Source organism: Drosophila rhopaloa, unplaced genomic scaffold (assembly GCF_018152115.1).
Source record: "Drosophila rhopaloa isolate 14029-0021.01 unplaced genomic scaffold, ASM1815211v1 contig_150, whole genome shotgun sequence".
Classification (NCBI taxonomy): domain Eukaryota; kingdom Metazoa; phylum Arthropoda; class Insecta; order Diptera; family Drosophilidae; genus Drosophila; species Drosophila rhopaloa.
Window position 1 is genome coordinate 2,310,807 of NW_025335029.1, and position 16,404 is coordinate 2,327,210.

Consider the following 16,404-nt stretch of genomic DNA (forward strand, 5'->3'; position numbering starts at 1 on the left):
AGCAACAATATTTTCAATTATATTTTTAAAGGATAATGATGTGAAAATTAAAAAGGATTGATGAGTTTTTTTTTTAACTTTTGACTCTTCGATTTCCCAATGATAATTTTACTGAAAAAAAAATGTTGTTCGGAAAGGCAAAAATGACAAAAATAATCATCACATTAAGAAAATAATTTTTGTGTTCTCAAATAAGTAAAATTTATGTTAACTATCTTTGCCAGTTTACAAACTAGAACCTTAACATGACAATGGGTAATCGGTAATTTATGGAAAATATATTGCATTTAATTATCGTCTGAAAAGCTTCATTATCAGGCATCTAAAAATTCTAGAGATCTTGGATTTTATAATTTTTTTCAATCAAATAACTTGGACAAATGGTTAAACTTTTGGATGAGTGGAATACATATTTTTCTCCAAGTGCAAATGAACAACTTACCATCAGCTGTTGGATTCTCACAGAGCCACATCTTGCAACAGTGGCCGGGAACTTCGACGAGGCGCGGCGATCGGCAGGAAATCGTGTCCTCCGGCGCCGGGAGCTGCTCGTTGGGGCAGAGCGTCGAGCAGGCGTGGCGGCCATTCTGCAATGCCACATTAAAATACATTAAATGTGGCCCGTTGTCGCTGGTGTTGGGTTGTTTATTTAGCTTTGGCCGGGCAGCCGAAAATAAAGTCATAATGTAATGAAAATATTGGCCCAATCGCACGAGAATGGCCAAAAACTTGGCAGGGTCCTCGACTTGGCCACGAACTTTTTTGCTTGGCGTTCGTGTCTTTATGTGTGCCCTTGTATATGGGAAAATTAACATTTCGTGCGGACCCTCACTGCTTTGTTTGTAATCCACTTTTCGCCTCTAAGCGGTCAGAGCCCGATGATACTTTTTCTCCCATTCCCTGTCTTTGCCATCGTCACGAAATTGCATTGCATAAATTCCGAGTGCTTGTGCTTGTATTATGCCACATGATAAACTACCAGCGCAGCTGGAAATAAGGTGCAAAAACCAAACCAGACATGGAAAAACTAGGAGCGATTATATAGGTGGAGTCTGGTCATAAAGCAATGTCAAGGATTTAGTTTTTCTTTTGTTTGGACTTTGCTTATGAGTGAACTTTAATCGTAGTCTCTTTTGCCTGGATTCAGAAAAACTAAAAAGCCTCTTAAATATTCAACTTTACCTAGTACACAAAGTTTATGTAAATTTCTTTTCAAAATATTTCTACCTAAGCAAATTAGTTAAAGTGTAAAAAATCTTGGCCAAAAAGTTAGGAAAGAAAATATTATGAACTCAATGTTAAAACTACATAAAGCATAATCAAGACAATATGAAAACTAATCCCGTATTTATATATGGTTTATAATAGTTAAAGTATGATAAGCAATATGTAAACTTTTGTTAGATTATTTTTAGTTTTTACTACAATCAAAAACTATTTCTGAGCAACTTTTAGATTAAAGAATGTCCGTTAATTACTGTTTTCAACTCATTAACGAAACAGAATTTCCCTCCATTACAACCGCTATTAAAAACTACTCTGCAATTTTAGCTCCGAGCATTTCACACTTTATATTTAAAATTTAATTAAAATCGCTACCCAGCAAAAGCAGTTCACATCTAAATGGTGCAGAAGTTGGCGCTAATTCCACCAAAAATTTACAAGGACACAAGGAAGGCTGAAACTAAAAGCCAGAAAAGCACAGGTTAAACAACAGCGAGGCAACGAGAATCGGTTAACAAAACTGCAGTTGGCTTTTGGCCCGAAATGCTTTCTGTGTCCCAATTTCTGTATCTGTGTTTATATATATCTCGGAATGTCTGTGGTTTGTGGCCAACTCTTGTGCGGATGGCCCAAAGCATTTGGCCAAAGGCTGCGAACTGGGACCTGGGACCCGCGACTCACCTCGCAAACGCATTGAGTTTTACAATCCAATTTAAATGTGACTCCATGTGCGAATGTTGTGTTGCCAACGCTGCAATTGGCTGCAGGCGAATCCAAAGTCAAGACCATATCCCAATCCAGATGTTGCGTTGGTTTCCGTTGTTGTCACCACAAAAATAGTTCGGGAAATAGAAAATAGACGAGGTATATGAGCATAAGAATAGTAAAATTTTCCAAAGCAAAGGAATTCGAATTGAATTGCACATAAACTCTTTAAGGGCGATACGAACTTCAAACGTATCGTAGGGAATCAGTGGTTTGACTGGTTTATTATACATTTAATTTGTCTTTGCCTTCATTTCACTGCTAATTTATATCATCAAATGCGTAATACATGTCGTATGTGCAATTCCAATGAATGGGAACCCAATTAATGTCAGTGCTGTTTGTTATAAATTTCGCTGGAATCGCATATTTACAGCGCAAACAATAGACCTGCTGCCAGGCCATCGTTTGCCTCCGTGTCTCATCAAAATTGATATTGACAAATGCCGCTGCTTTATGGCATGCCATTAGCCCGCAAAAGTTTGTTTTTGCCTCGTTCTTTGTTAAACAGAGAGAAAAAATATATTTTAGATCAAGATAAAATTATATTGAAAAATAAATTAATTAATATTTAGCTGAGATCAAATTTTTCAGTTTATATTTTGTAAATAGATATTCTTAGAATAAAAATTTTAATTAGAATACCTAATTATTTACAAAATTGTTAATATCAGGATACTTATCATTTAAAATATTTAGTTGCCTATTTATTATTAAGCCACATAAAACAATAATTGTTATTTGTAAAATTATTTTGTGCCATAAATTTTGCGTTGGCTTAAATTTGTCCGTTAGATAATTAAATATTTATACCTACTTAGGATTTATTTTGATACTCTAAGCTTTCATTTTAATTAACCTAAATAGGGTATGTTTTCTGAGTATTATTATTTCCAAGCATTTCTTTAACTATGTTTCGATGCTTTTTAAAAATGATTAAAATACAATTATTTGAAGGACTTCAGAAATATATTTTTCTGTGTCCTTTGGCTGTCTGCTTGTGTGCTGGCTCTTGTTTTGGCCTGGCCAAAAACTCGTATGTGTAGCCGCCAATCACAATTACTTGGGCTTGTGGCGGGACACTTGCAATCGCAATGTGGAGCTGAATTTGGCGGATAGACACAGGTCGTGGGGCACCGACCGAAACAGGAGCCCACCCACTTGTGTTTTGTGTTCAAGGGGATCGGGTACGTGCCCTGTACTTTTCCACTTTGAATTGATTTCACTGACTACGTGACTTTTACGGAAGGACGAGACGTGTGCCCCGCCCACCATCATTCATTTGGCATCAATGGTTAATGCGAAAATTGGCATTGCGAGCTGATTGTAATGAATATGGGCACGTTGTCGCATCTTTATGACATTAGCAATTTAGGTTTATTATTGAAAAGTTCCCAGCGAGCAACGGACAATGCCGGAAGTATCTACGTGCACCGCGCCCATCACTCCTGCGATATCGTGTCATTTTCCAAAGTGCAATCTTCTTAATGTGTTTTTTTTCCGCTCTCACAAGAAGTCGTCTACATTGCACTATGGGGTTTTTGACCACTTTATGTGGCATTTAGTCATTTTTTAAAAGTGCTCTAATTAAAAAAAAAAAAATGGGAATGCATTAACAGAACATCAAACTGTTATGCCTCATACTCAAAATGTTAATACTTAACAGCATATGTTAGCATAACAGCTGTAAAGTCAGCTGTTGCATGCGAAAGTACCAGCGCTAAGTTTGCAATTTTTTCAAGGCGTTCTTTGAAATTAATTTATTCGTGTAAAACACCATTTGAAAAGAAAAAAACAAATGTAAACTGATCTCACAGGCTTGTACTATATGTTAAATGTATTAATTGTTTAAATTATGCGTGTTTATACTAATATTTTGTCACTTTATAAATGCACCTTAAGCTGAATTTTGAGGAACAAATTTCAACTTTGGGAAGAGTTTTAAAATAGAAGTTTGCATTAGTTTTCAATGCGTCCAAGTGTATGTTGTAGCCTTGTCAATTCTGAGCAAAAATATGTTAGTCTTATTGTGCACTTTTCCGCACTATTGGTGCAATTTGAATTTTTCTTAGATAACCTCACTTTCTCCAACGCCGACTTGGTTGCTGTTTGGAATAGCGGAAAGGGCCGGCTTGAGCAAGAAAAGGCTATACAATGTTTGATGAACAAATTATTTATAATATGAGGATCATTTTTAAATGTTTGTCCTGTCAGTTGCCCGTTAATTTGGACAAATTCGAATCATTTTGCCGACAAACTGGCGAATTGTTAGTCGATATGTATCCGTGGCTGCCGATGAGTTTTGAGTTTGACGAATTTTTTTCTTTTTGCTTTTGTTGCACTTATTATCATCATCTTTTATAGGCATGGACCAACAAATTTCAGCTCTTTAAATTTCATTAATTTTTTTTTAGTTTTAACCGATCGTTCCTATGGGAGCTATAGGATATTGTTTCCTGATCCAAACGATTTTCACACTATATGTGCCTAGGGACAAATAATGACGATTGGTAAAGTTTCATGTCGACATCTCCAAAACTGACCGAGTTATTAATTAATGCCACAAAAACAGGTCAAAAACCCCATAGTGCATTGGGCACCCACACACACACTTGGGTGGGTTCAAAAACCTTGCACCCCAGACTGTGACGTTTTTGAACTTGCAACGTGAGGGTGAGTAGCAGCTTCCGACTTTGGCGATATGAACGTACAGGAAGTACTGTGACCCTTCTTCAAAAAAACCTCGATCATCAGAAGGTATTACATTTTAACCGTGATGTAATGTAGACAGCGCGGATAATGCAAATTGGTGGAAAGTTGAAAGACTATTTTAATAAAAATAAATTAATCAAAATGTTTTTAAAGATTTGCGTGGTTTAAAAATCATTTATTTTGAATAGTCATCCAAAAAGCGTATTGATTATATGACCAATGTACATTAACACGTTTATTTAATTAACACGACAATCTTTGCTACCTTTAACATCATTTAAATTGATTAAGATCTCATACGTTACACAATTACGATAATCAATCTACACAGGAAATGTTTATTATATACAAAAATATATAAAAGGGCCATCAAAAAACTTAAGCTCTCATTCGGGAAAAATTTGTGAAATGGATCTCATATATTTCTTGCTATGGCAGGCATTAATCCTGCTGAAAATTGTGAACCCTTCGTTTGAAATTAACTACGAATATGTTTTTGAGGATGAAGATGTGTTTAGTAAGTGTCAAGATAAGCCACCAGGATTTTTAGATGTGGATAAATTGTTCGATTTGTCGCTTATGCACTTTGAGATGCATCCAGATGGCCTTCACATAACGGGAAATTTAACTACTTGGTGGGATGTAGAGCCAACGGATCGCATTGAGGTAATTTTAAATTACAGTTCAAATTATCTATTAATGTTACCCACTTTTAGGGCTCACTTAACATTTTACATTTGGACCGTGGAACTTGGCAGCCGACTATTCTTAATCTTAAAGTCCGCGATTTCTGCAAAATATTTTACGACCCGAAACAATTTTGGTACACTAGTTTTGCAAAATATATTATCAATAATGAAGATGCTCTCACAAAATGTTTTAACAACAAAGGAGTAAGCATCTTTTTTAATACATTTTCTCTATTATTAATGTATGTTTTCCAGACGGTATATTACTTGGAGCCATATATCATGAAGGCATATGCTGGCACTGGCATGACGATGCCTTCTGGACGAAATCGTATGATACTTACCCTGGTGGCGGTTGATGAGAATAATGTCAAACGACCAAATGGAATTTGTACTGAGATAATGGGTGAATTTGTTAAAGTTAAATAATATTTTACATACACATTGGTTATCTATTAAAAATAACTTAATGATCTAAATGTGCATTGCTTTTATAGTACATTTTATGAACTTTATGCCATTTGCTACACAAATATCTACCAGTAATGAAATTTGTAATTATATGATATTTATTTTTGAACATTCGGAACTTTTATCCGAAAACAACAAAGTCGTGTCAATTAAATTAGGCTCTCAATTAGTTTTCCGGTCGTTACTATGGCAAGTACAGTTTTCCAATTTGTATTAACCTACTAAAAATAAAGTTTTTTCTTATATTCCCTATACCTGATTTTAAGCGCTAAAAACGGAAACTGACTTTAGCCGGACCGCAGTAATTCTGAACATCTGGGTCATCTTTCTATAAGTCATCAAAAACTTAAAAAACAACAAACATTAAAATGGGTCGAAAATTTAAATTTTGATGAATGATAAATATTAAAATCAAGTTGTTTATATTATTTCTTCTTTCAATTTAAGCAAATATTGCTTTAATTAAGAGGCTCTTTTATCACAGATTTTATCTAATCATATAATAAATTGTTAAAGTATGCATACAAATTTGGCGTTTTTTAACTCCCAAAACAGCATTTGAAAAATATTCTTAAGTATATTCTCTTGTGACTTTAAAATACAAATTTTGAATTTCTGTGAATAATTATCTAATAATACCTAATTTTTTCTGTGAATAGGACATACATTTGTCGCCCCAACTCGATGTCTTGCCTTTCGAAATGAACTGTGGTTCGTTGTCTACCCTTTCTGTTGGTGTGGCACATTTTTTGTGACCCCGTGTCCCTTTGTTGGGGTCATCATCACCAGCCCCGCCCCCCGACATACGCCCTGTTTGGGGTCACGTGTGCGCAGTTTATTTGTTTTATGTGGCCTCAGTGAGGCTCTGGCTTTGGACTCGGACCTCCTTTGGCTCTATGTAGTGTTTGTTTTACTTAGAGTTTTAGATTTACTTAAGTCGTTGATGACCATGACCAAATAAAGTTTCATTTTGTGCAAAGATTTACAACACTTGAGCGTGTGCGACAAGTTTTGAGTGCCCTCCGCCGTTGGCCCCGCAGCGGATCATAGAAAAGGCTTCGGAAAAGACCACAAAGTTGAGCAAAAAAAAACGGTTCGAGCTGCAGCCCATGCTGCGTATGCGCAATTTTTGCTTCTCGAGTGTTTGCATGGGACATCATGTGATTGAGGCGTAAAAACTGTGCCCAATTCTACTTCACAAACTTAAATCTGCACTACAGATTGCCAATGGCCCTAGGACATGTTTGAACACACTTGGCAAGGATTGCTGGAATTTCAAGGTACTATACGTACAAGTATTAACAAGTTCAACGAGCTCAAAAGAGCTTGGCCAAAACACTATTAGCTAACAAGAAATTTGGGCTCCTACAGAGAAAATTAAATTCAAGTCTCAAAGAGAAAATAAACAAGAAAGGAAAGCTAACTTCGGACGGAGCCGAAGTTGACATACCCTTGCAGAATATTCTGTAAATTATATTCTTCAAAATTATTCATATGATGTATTCTTAATACTCATAAAAAGTCCCAACTTCCTAACTTTAAAAACACCAAAGTTATGGCATTTCCAATCGTTCAGTTATATGGCAGCTATAGGATATAGTCGGCCGATCCTTATGAAATTTGGTAGGTCGGATTGATTTGCCAAAAATGAAACCCATAGAAAATCCCAACTTCCTAACTTTACAAACACCAACGTTATGGCATTTCCGACCAATCAGTTATATGGCGGCTATAGGATATAGTCGTCCGATCCTTATGAAATTCGGTAGGTCGGATTAATTGGCCAAAAATAAAACACATAGAAAATCCCAACTTCCTAACTTTAAAAACACCAACGTTATGGCTTTTCCGATCGTTCAGTTATATGGCAGCTATATGATATAGTCGCCCGATCCGGCTCGTTCCGACTTATATACTACCTGCAATAGAAAGACAACTTTTGGGAAAGTTTCAAGCAGATAGCTTTAAAACTGAGGGACTAGTTTGCGTAGAAACGGACGGACAGACGGACAGACGGACGGACAGACGGACGGACAGACGGACGGACAGACGGACGGACAGACGGACGGACAGACGGACATGGCTTGATCGACTCTCCTGGTGATGCTGATCAAGAATATATATACCTTATAGGGTCGGAAATGTCTCCTTCACTGCGTTGCAAACTTTTGACTGAAATTATAATACCCTCTGCAAGTGTATAAAAATAAGTAAGTTAAAGTTCTAAATTTTAAAAGATTATTAAAAAACTTAAAAATTTCTATTAGACTCTTGTTTTAATGACTCTTAGCCAAAATCAGTGATTATTATTTCTCCAACTAAATAAAATAATTCAATAAATTTAATTTCTTCTTAACAATTTTACACCATTTGAAGTAAAAGTTTAGGAAAGCATTTTTAAATTAAATCGTTAGATATAAAATACTTTTTTTTTAGTCTCAATGTAAGTGACGAAGTTTTCGAATCAAAATTTAAATTACCAACTGAATGAATAATAATACTGAAAGTGCAATACACTCAAAGGAAGCAGACATAAATCTCAATTTTTATGATTGCAGGGAACTTTTGAAAAGTGGCTTCCCCCTGCAAGTTAACTTTGAAAAACTTTTCCTTTATATGACTTGGCCCTTCTATGGCGTCGTCTGCAAATGATATGTTCTGACTAATCTTCGCAGCTCATTCGGAGTGAACTTTCTTGTTCCTGGCGTGTTTTGTGAAAACTCTTCGTTGCTTCACGTATTTGCAAAAATGTTTGGCCAAGTTCACGGCGTCTCAGCCGTTTTTGGTGTTCCGATAACTTTCGGCTTTTAGTGAAGAGCGGCGAAGAGCGTAGAGTAGAGCAAGTTCTACAGTTTAAATAAACTTGTTCCACGCTGCCTGGACAATGTGCCCTCGGCTTGAGCGATTGGGGTATGCACAGAGAACAAATTCCATCAATATAGTAACTTTGGCATTAAGCCAAAGAAATTTGTAAATGAGTAATGTAATCACCTAATGTTTTTATACCCTTGCAGAGGGTATTATAATTTTGGTCAAAAGTGTGCAACGCAGTGAAGGAGACATCTCCGACCCTATAAAGTATATATATTCTTGATCAGGATCACCTCCTGAGTTGATATAGCCATGTCCGTCTGTCCGTCTGTCCGTCTGTCCGTCTGTCTGTCCGTCTGTCTGTCCGTCTGTCTGTTTCTACGCGAACTAGTCTCTCAGTTTTAAAGATATCGAATTGAAGCTTTGCACACACCCTTCTTTCCTTTGCACGCAGTATATAAGTCGGAACGGCCGGGATCGGCCGACTATATCCTATAGCTGCCATATAACTGAACGATCGGAAATGCCATAACTTTGGTGTTTGTAAAGTTAGGAAGTTGGGATTTTCTATGGGTTTTGTATTTGGCTAATCAATCCGACATGCCGAATTTCATAAGGATCGGCCGACTATATCCTATAGCTTCCATATAACTGATTGATCGGAAATGCCATAACTTTGGTGTTTGTAAAGTTAGAATGTTGGGATTTTCTATGGGTTTTATATTTGGCTAATCAATCCGACATGCCGAATTTCATAAGGATCGGCCGACTATATCCTATAGCTGCCATATAACTGATTGATCGGAAATGCCATAACTTTGGTGTTTGTAAAGTTAGGAAGTCGGCATTTTCTATGGGTGGTATATTTGGCCAGCCAATCCGACCTACCAAATTTCATAAGGATCGGCCGATTATATCCTATAGCTGATATATAACTGAACGATTGGAAATGTCATAACTTTGGTGTTTTTAAAGTTAGGAAGTTGGGATTTTTTATGAGTATTAAGAATGCATCATATGAATAATTTTGGAGAATATAATTTACAGAGTATTCTGCAAGGGTATATCAACTTCGGCTCCGCCCGAAGTTAGCTTTCCTTTCTTGTTATGAATACTTTTAGCTCGTATGTGATAATCATAATCATAGGCATAAGCCCAGCAAAAGAAATTTTTAATATATTACATTAATTTAAATATATTTTTATTTATCAACTTTGAATAAATTGTATGTATTTGAAATTTATTTGCAACATCAAGGGACAGTTTCTAATATTTAAATAACAATTTCAATGAAAAGTCGAAAATAAGAAAACTTTTTATCTCTAAAGAACTCAAATGTATTAATTTTTTAAATAAAGAATTAAAGGGAACTTACATTTTCTAACACGGTTAGAGCTTTATCTAAATATATACAGTTTTGCAAACAATTAATTTCTCAATGATTTTAATAACAAATCAATATTTAAATACCCCATTTTCAGGAGCAGCCTAATATAAGTATAAATATTTTGATACGATTATTTAGAGATGTTGATAAGGATTTAGAGAATTTATAATTTTTTGCCTGTGTGAGTGGCAAACAATCGTGCTGGGGCATTGATATGAGCCCGGGGCAGAACCAGTCGGTGGACTACGTGCCATGCCAGGAACTCAGCTCAGCGTGGCCAGCTAACTTTTATTTTGGTCCTGCCCATACACAAACTGTATTGGCATTTGACTCAAAACTTTTGACTCGCACGGAGTACGGGGAATAAGGGCCAATATTATATATACAAGTGTATATGCAGCTATTCTGGCAGCACGATATGGGTTGGATTTGTTGTAACGCCCTCGAATCGAAAAGTTTCTGGCACAGTTCGGACTGCTGCTGTTTAATTTTGAACAGCTTTCTACGACATCATGTGGGGGACTGCATGGAAAGCATAGAAAACAGAGAAAGAGCATGGAAAATGGCACATGTCGAAGCGAATTGAACACATACACATGCCCACGAAAAAGTGGGGGAAAATGGAAAATGAAGAAAACGAATCGAACATAAAACCATTAAAATCACTTTACTCGTTAGTTAGGCGTTTGAGCCCGTGTGCGTGTGAGTGTTTCCCAGGAGATGGGATCTACTAATCCGGGATCTGTTGGATATAGGTGCACAATAAATGTTAGGAAACTGGTTCACAACTTTCCCCAAAACGACGAAGGCAGTGAAACAAAAAAGAAAACATTCCCTGTCTGCAAGTTTTAATGAAATTTTTTTCGTTCTGCGATTGTGTCAGGCTTTTTGGTATTCCCTTTATTCTTTTTACTGAAAAATAAGCTCTAAAATTGGTGTAATTTAGGCGAAGTCTTAGGCAATACAAAAAATTGACATGTATTAAGGTAAAAAGATTACATTTTCTCGTCTAACGCCGTTTGCTTTAAAAAGTGAAATGCAGTAAAAACTGATTTTAAAGACTGTTTGTAAATTTTACTTTTGCCGACCAAAAATACAATTCAATATTAATTCAGATATTTTTCTTAATTTATTTAACTTTATTAGTCTATTTTTAGTTTTAAAGCATTTTTATAAAAATGTTTTTGACTTCAAAATCTTATAAACTAAAAATATGTTCCTAATTTTTTGTTATTCTAAACACATTTTAAGGATTAGAACAACTTTTTAAGTTATAATAATAGTCATTTCTTAATTTAATAGTTTTACTGTATTTCGGTTTAGCTTATTTCTTAATCTATTTTAAAATATCAATCACTATAACTAATTTCACCGCAACCACAATTTGCATTGGTTTAACCCAATTCCAAAAGAAATTTGATAACTTTCTGTCTTTCCTTACCACAAAACTGCGGCATGAATATTTATTTACCAAAGTCCAACAAGAAAACCCAGATTCAAATTGATAGCTTGGCAAGGTAAATAAAAATAAATGTGTTTTCCTAGCTTTTTTTTGGTTTAAGCTATGAATTAAGAAAATCATTTTTGAGGGCCCCACTTAATGGTGATGATGATGACAGGACATGCCTTTGATTAATGAAGCACACAGCAAATGAAATTCGTAAGTCTGCTTTTCCCCAAAACGATTGCAAATACGCATCGACTTTGTGCAATTCAATTGAAATCAAGGGAAATCCTAAGGAACTTACCCGGATTGGGATGCCTTGGCAACTGATCCAGGGACGGCGGATGGGATTGCATAATTAAGGAGAGAGCATTAATGGTATTCATAAAGATTTTCATGGCTGCTTCGTTTTTGTTCAAAAACTCACTTTGATGGCCTTAAAGCCCAGACTCAGATTCGCCTCGACTTCAGCAACGAGACCATTACCAAAAATACCAAGCAGCGGCAGCAGTATCAGCATTTTCTGTAAGCGAAGAAATGGGATTATTTGGCGGTGGAAAGAAAAGTAAGGTAAAAAGTTCGAAGCAGTCGCAGTCGACTTTATTAAGGTCAATTCAATGTCTGGCTCGGTTTTTGGTTACGGCTAATGGTTACGACTACGGCCATGGTTACGGCTGTTCACGCCCTCTCCCCAAGTTTTTGTTTTGCATTTCAGTTTGCTTTTCCTTAGCCTCTTTTTACATTTTCCAAAGTTTTTCACACCTGCACCAACCTTTAACATTTTCACCAAATTTATTTTTTATTCACAGAAGACGAAGTTTTTATGTTAGCCTTTTTTGCACCTCTGCTAGGCGTAATTAATCTGGTTACTAGGATTAAAAGCTCAATGAACAGGTTCTTACAAAAGTTCTGCGATAGTTATCATTTTCATTGGTTTCTATACATCCGGTTTTAGGACAAGGTTACTGTTTATATCTTGTTGGTTTTTATTTACTTTTTAAAGTGGATTCACAGTAAAATAAACCAAAATGTCGGAAAGAAATACAGCTGAGTAACAAAGGATAACCTTGCCAAAGGCAGAAATGTGCGAAAAGATTTTATATAAGCTATGCATAATTAAGCAGAAGTTTGTACAATTTGTGTTTTAAATTTAAAGGAAAATTGTAGAGAAAAAATAAGATAATATGAAAATGAAATAAAACATTAAATGTTAATAGGTAACACTGAGCTTTAAAGCATTTCAAATTAGTTATTTAGTTGCAATGCTAATGGATATCTTTAATTTAGGTATTTATTTCACAGTCAAGAAAATATGCTTGTCAAAAAGCTGTTATAGTGAAACAATAACCTATCATTTCTGATTGAGAGTATCAAATTTCATAGAGAACAAAATGAATTGAATTGTAAAGACTAATTGTTTTCCCCTGAGAGCTTTTCTCCTAAAGGCAAATAATTGCAGTAAATTGTTTGATCAATATTCAGCTCAATAATCTTGCTAATTGATTTTGATTCAGAAGCGTATTTATAACGGAAGTTAAAATTTTTCATAGGAAACTGCAATTGATGCGGATGAGCACATTTAATAATTTCCTCTTGTTCCCAAGGGTTTAAGCCGCCCCAAAATCACCCGCATTTTCACACTTTCGCGATAAATGAAAAATATGAAAGCCGATATATTTATGGTGGATCTTTTACGTCTGGGAGTGGTAATTATTTCGCATGATGTGTGTGTGTGTGTCTGTGTGCGCCTTTTTGTTTGCAATCAATTTACGCGCTAAGAACACGCATACGCCATGTTGCCAACGTCGCAGCGGCGTGTATTTCATTTTGCGCACAAAAGGCGCAAAAAGCTCATTAAAAAATATTTTCCACTCATGCGTGAGCATTTTCAAAAAGGTATTTAATTAAACTTTAATAACAAAAACAATGAGCGGCAGGCTGGCTACAAAGTGGAAAAGCAAAGAGGCGGTACGAATGGCGGGTGGTTTAATGCGAAAGATTTCAATTAACGACACGGACCTCGTGAGCTGCTAAGTGGATAAACAGAACGAGGACATCGGCCTGGTGACGGATGAGTGGCCATCACTCATACTCAACTTGTGTGAAATGCCCATTCGGATGCAGAAGGACTGCATCAATGGACTGCATTGAATGCTGCTTCATTAAGGTGCCGCTCCCAAGGAGCTATCCTTCTCGTAATTATCACAATTACAATGAACGATGACGGGGGAAATGTAAATGCGAATGGAATGGAAATGGAAATGGACATGGACATGGAGACTGTGGACCGGGCCAGAACAGTCAACAATAATAAATGCCAACGAGGCGCATGAGAACAGTTAACAAAGGAGGCCCGGAATCACAGGTCCTAGAAGAACCCTTTAATGTACAGCTCCGAGACTACATCTCTCTGATCTGTTAATTGCGAGGCGAATGTGGGCCAACCATATTGCCACATGTTGCTCGCCTTGAATGGAAAAGTGCAAGGAAAAAGGAGCAAAGCAAGTGAAAAACCCATCCATTTACCCAGCCATCCAGCCATCCATCCATCCTGCCGTCTGTTTTGTGTTTATAATTATGATGAAAGGAAGGAGGAGCTGGGCCAACCCCAAGAGCAACCCATTCAGCTCGAGGCGATCCGGGGCGAAAATGTGTGTGTCACTTCGGAAATGAGCAGGTCCGTTTAAAAATGTTTGCCACAGCGTCCTGATGACTTCAAAACAGAACCGGATGGGACAACACTGGGGAGCTATATCATTAAATTTAATGAATAGATAACAAAAAGACGGAACTAGCCCTGGAGGGCCCAAAAAAATTATGCAGCAAAAAGTTTGACCCACAAAAAATACGAGTTGCAAAAATCTGAACTCAAATTGGGGCTTCGCTGACAGGATTTGATGACCTCTTTAAATGGCCATTTACCCGTAAATTGATTAATGATACGCCCGACCATCTCATAATTCGACGCTTTAAAGCGGATTTAAGCCACGTTTGTCCGCCGGAATATGTTTACTTTGGTTTGGACGGGCCAATGAAATTAATGATATTGTTAAGCCATTTTAAACGAGCCAACAAATTAATCTTGTTTAATTTTTGAAGTTGAGCATAATGAGCCAGGCATTAGCAACTGATGCCGCATTTTTATGTCTCACTCCCATGAAAATCAGTATAAATCCCGATGGCTGGAGGGCAAAGCCGATTGTTTGACTGCTCATCATTCATAAGCCGTGGTATCTGGGTGTGTTGGCGGGTGTATTGCAACGTTAGCATCTTATTATTCAGAACACACACGATGCCAACGACTGCTGTCAGCGGTGACAACACTGGCATTCGCGTCATAATGATGATGAACACAATCATCGCAATCATGTTGATGCCGCTTTTCGGGATGATAACAACGCGTGACAACAATGCTGACACATCGAAAGATTGTCATTCCATCAATTATTCAACAACACGCAAATCATCAACAAAACGCTCAGCATTCAAGGAGTCAGACCCCCAATCTCTAACCTCAAGCTGCAAATGGATCAAAACCAGGCAACGCCAACATGCAACATGAGTACACAAAAAAAAATGTATTTAATAATAATACATAAATAAAGAAGTACAAAGTAAATAAAGAACAAATATTAGATAAATAGACATTACATGAATAACAACACTTAATGAATAATAATAAAAAACTTTATTTTCTAACATTGAATTCCAAAAAACGAATTTAAATTCATTATTTACTTGTAATCAATTGGTATAAGGATGTAAATTTACGTCTCACATTTTAAGATATAAATATTTTTAGATTTTTGATTTTTTTGTCGACCTGTACCTAATTAAATTATACTTTGATTTGCTTTCTAAATCTGCATTTAAATCAATGAACCCATATTTTAAAAAACAAAAGTCATTTACCAAAACATAATTTTATCACGATTTTGTATATTGTTATTATTTTATTTTCTTGTATCTTATTGTTCCCTGTGTAGATGAATGTAGCTGGAGTCTAGGAGTGGTAGGAGTGTTTTTGCCGCAGGCTCTTCTCAATGAACAACAACAGTCGGGGGACGAGTATAGCCCAAACCAAAAATAGAAGGAATCATTGGCATGAATATCTGAGTGTTTTTATTTATGACTGCGCGTCAATATACCGTCAGACTGGAAGTATTGGGTCGGATGTAGGGGAGTGCAGGCTCAGACTGCTCTTTGACCCGACTAGAACAGAAATCAATCAACTCCCTTCCGAAATGGGAAAACTAACAACGAGGAGAGTGCTGAGTAACAATCTGGTGGTTGCGGAGATTGCGGAGAAGGTATCTGAAGGATGTGAAGTGCTCATGGAGCTATAAATCCGAGCTTGACACGGTTAAGTGTTGGTGCTTAACAAAGGCTTTACGGCAGGAACATGAATTGTGGGTGGGGAAAAGTTCTGAGATACAAATCATAATCAATCTGAGACCAAAGAAGAAAAGGAAATTTTCCTGCAATTTAATTCTTCATCCGTTTCAGCTAGTTGGACGGAAAACCCTTTTATCTTTCTGCGAATCACTTAACGTAGCGTAAATTTCATTTGCAGCTAATTGAAATTCATTCGGGTGAAATCAAATTAAGTCAAAAGTAGATCCTGTCGCCAGAGGTACGTGTCCTTCCAAGAAACAAAGTCTGTCGCAAAGTGATTCATTCATAGCGATAAATTAAGACTACTAAGGACTCTGAGTACTTCCCCCCAGCATCCCAGGGGACATATTTTCTTTCACATTCACGTCCTAATATAAATATCCTGCCTGTGAACGTGTCATGTCCAATGAATATCAACAGTTTGCTTTGGCTTCCCTATTTTTTGACATCCTTTATGGCCGTGCGCCTAAACCCTCATCAGCATAAAAAGAGGAAAAACTCAATTA

General features: G+C 36.5%; 2 protein-coding genes across 2 annotated transcripts in view; one reads left to right on the forward strand and one right to left on the reverse strand.

Annotated features, from left to right (window-relative positions):
• The window catches only part of LOC108046714 (basic-leucine zipper transcription factor A), a 61,117-nt gene that overhangs the window by 19,656 nt on the left and 25,057 nt on the right, over positions 1-16,404 (reverse strand). The window contains exons 3-6 of the mRNA XM_044456671.1: positions 11,931-12,026; positions 11,808-11,829; positions 1,906-1,985; positions 443-587 (exon numbers count right to left, since the gene is read on the reverse strand). Of these exons, the coding sequence (XP_044312606.1) occupies positions 443-587; positions 1,906-1,985; positions 11,808-11,829; positions 11,931-12,023 (340 nt within the window). The 5' untranslated portion in view covers positions 12,024-12,026. The remainder of the gene's footprint in view (positions 1-442; positions 588-1,905; positions 1,986-11,807; positions 11,830-11,930; positions 12,027-16,404) is intronic.
• On the forward strand, positions 5,110-5,819 carry LOC108038532. The gene is made up of 3 exons (XM_017115360.1): positions 5,110-5,367; positions 5,418-5,594; positions 5,646-5,819. Exons 1-3 carry the CDS (start codon positions 5,110-5,112, stop codon positions 5,817-5,819), a joined length of 609 nt encoding a protein of 202 aa, XP_016970849.1.

Coding starts and splice junctions, on each gene's coding strand:
- LOC108038532 (XM_017115360.1), top strand. CDS start 5,110: ATGGATCTCATATATTTCTTGCTATGGCAGGCATTAATCCTGCTGAAA. Junction 5,368..5,417: donor AGCCAACGGATCGCATTGAG/GTAATTTTAAAT, acceptor ACCCACTTTTAG/GGCTCACTTAACATTTTACA. Junction 5,595..5,645: donor AATGTTTTAACAACAAAGGA/GTAAGCATCTTT, acceptor TATGTTTTCCAG/ACGGTATATTACTTGGAGCC.